The sequence below is a fragment of the Montipora foliosa genome, chromosome 8 (assembly GCF_036669935.1).
Source record: "Montipora foliosa isolate CH-2021 chromosome 8, ASM3666993v2, whole genome shotgun sequence".
NCBI classification, from domain to species: domain Eukaryota; kingdom Metazoa; phylum Cnidaria; class Anthozoa; order Scleractinia; family Acroporidae; genus Montipora; species Montipora foliosa.
The window spans coordinates 32879523-32882022 of NC_090876.1; the positions used below are offsets into that span (position 1 = coordinate 32879523).

Genomic DNA, 2500 nt, shown 5'->3' on the forward strand with positions numbered 1-2500 from the left:
CTGAAAAAGATTTGGTCATTTTTGCGACGTAAAAAATTACCGTGGCAACGGGAAAGCTATGCAAAAATACCCCATAGTTTGGCTTTAGTTGCTTTAGTTATGTCTCAAAAACGAACTCGGTGACCTCCATTTTTTATTTCTGAAATTTAATCAGCATGCCAGAATAAACCTTTCTGCAAAGTGCAAATAAAATTATGTGGAGCGGATTCAGAGCTACCTTAAATAATTGAAAATTTAAGGTAGCTCTGAATCCGCTCCAAAGAATTATTTTAAACTTTGCATAGAGTTTCATCTTGGCTTGCTGATCACTTTTGTGCAAAAAAAAAATGGGGTCACCAAGTTCGTTTTTCAGATATGAGCAAGTAAACCCAAAATATAGGGTGTTTTTGCAAGGCTTTACTGTTGCCACGGTAACTTTATACGTCACAAAAACAACTGCGTCTTGTTGAGCAATAATTGATGTTTTACGTGGTACCATAACATTCCTGTTACGTGATATAGTGTTGTAGTGAAAATCCTTCTAATAACAAGGTCTCTTAAAAGTGTTGAAACTGGTTTGAGCCACCTTAAATAAGGTGTATTTTTACCTTTTCCTGTTACCTGAGACACTTGACCTGTGTTTTAAACCTGCCCCTTGAAACTACTTGACGTTAAAATAAAATGCATCTTTAAGCTAAAGCTTACCAAGAACAATGTTAATCCAGACTCTGATTTAGGGTGTTTGCTGTTTATATTGATATCGTGCTTCTCTATAAGGGATATTATATCTGCAGTCTTTCCTGGCATATGAGCATTCTGTAACATACCAGTTGTACAAATCAATTCGTCCCCAGAGGGCGACAGAACCTTCCCAAACCCACCGAGAAAAATCAGTACTCAGCATTTGGTTGAACAACGAGTTGAATGCAAGTTGAAACAAACGGTTGAAACTGTTTAAATTGGCCTTTAAGCCTCACCATCCAAACTGACTCGCTGTTAGATAATGAACTTATGTATTTCTTAAAGGAAAACAAAATGATGCGGCTTAAAATAGTGGGATCTTAGTCACACAAAGCTTTTATGAAACGTTCTACTGTCACTTCTTTTGTGCCAAGCAAGCTGGTCACAATGCCAGGTTTACCCAACCATGCCATTCAAACTTTCAATTCGACAATTCAAATATTCAATTCGCGGCAGAAACAAAACATGGGTCACACAGGTCACAAGTCACAGGTCATTGTTTTACCACAGAAAGAATCCTAATCGTTCATTAGAGCTAACCTTAGGCTTAATTGAATTGAATTGCGAATATTGCCGTATTGAATGTTTGAATTGTTGAATTGAAGGTTTGAACAGCTAAATTGAATGTTTGAATTGCCGAATACACGTTTGAATTTTGTCACTAAAACGCGCCATACTAAAGTTGGATCCCTTTATTCCTTACCTTAATCATTTTAAATAACCTCAAGAGGCAGAATCTCTCATTGGTAAGCTGAACTTGAACCTGTCCACCTACAAAGACAATAGGCAAGTAACAGTAGTTTAAGTACAGTAACTATAATAATTTATTATCATATTGCGGATTGCCAGATACACCTTAAAGATTTACGGTCCTAAACAGCTGGATAAAGTCAGAGGAACCTGGATTCCCAGGTGTCCTTTCATTGCCTGGTGAGTGAGAGGAAAAGGGGAGAGGAAAACTCCTTGCACGAAGTAAGGTTCGGTGGGGTGGGGGAGGGGGGCCTAATTAACATTAACTTGATATTTTGAGCGCAAAGTTAAATCAATTTCCTACAAGCATGATACACATCCAAGACAACTACTCTAAATCGTCAACGAAAGACACATATTCGAAGTAGCATGCAGCTCTTAATGATACTTTCAACTGCACGTTTAGGTTAGTCCTGAAAACCTCTTATAATCGGCAGGTTAAAATCTTTACGCCTATTTTATGTTAAGTCAATACGTGTAGATTTCATGGGTACCTTAAAGGAGCAGTGTCACCGGTGGCGCATGCGTGACCGCATGCCAAATTTTGAAAAAGTTTGCCAAGTTTTTCAAAGGAGTGTGTGGGGTGTGAATATCTTACACAATCAAAGCCATCCGTGGTCACTTCAGTGAACCAAATATCCTGTGCTGTTCAGAAACAAATTCACTATTTTTATATGTGAGTGCTTGAACCGCCGTCGACAGTGTTCCCGGTCACACTTCACTGAATTCAGCTATCACGCAGAAAACAAACATGGCATCATATTTATGTTCGATTTTATTTCTTGGACTCCAAATCATCGATAATTGATAAATATGCATTTAAGTGCTTTTCTAAAGCCGTAGTTAGTCAAGAATTAAACAGAAAAGGCAAAAAAATAACGTCCGTTAAAATCTCTGCGTGTGAAAACTACTGCGCATGCCATCGCACAACACTGCCCCTTTAAATATAGGTACATGAACCACCCCAAATGTCCCTCACACGTGGTACATCTAAGCCATGCCAGAGTGCTCAAATTAGTGAGCGAGTAAG

General features: G+C 38.4%; 1 protein-coding gene across 1 annotated transcript in view; it reads right to left on the bottom strand.

Moving 5' to 3' along the window:
• The window catches only part of LOC137968654 (ankyrin repeat and EF-hand domain-containing protein 1-like), a 22172-nt gene that overhangs the window by 11281 nt on the left and 8391 nt on the right, over nt 1-2500 (bottom strand). Inside the window, exons 2-3 of the mRNA XM_068815178.1 lie at nt 1424-1491; nt 685-795 (exon numbers count right to left, since the gene is read on the bottom strand). Coding sequence (XP_068671279.1) covers nt 685-795; nt 1424-1491 — 179 coding nt within the window. The remainder of the gene's footprint in view (nt 1-684; nt 796-1423; nt 1492-2500) is intronic.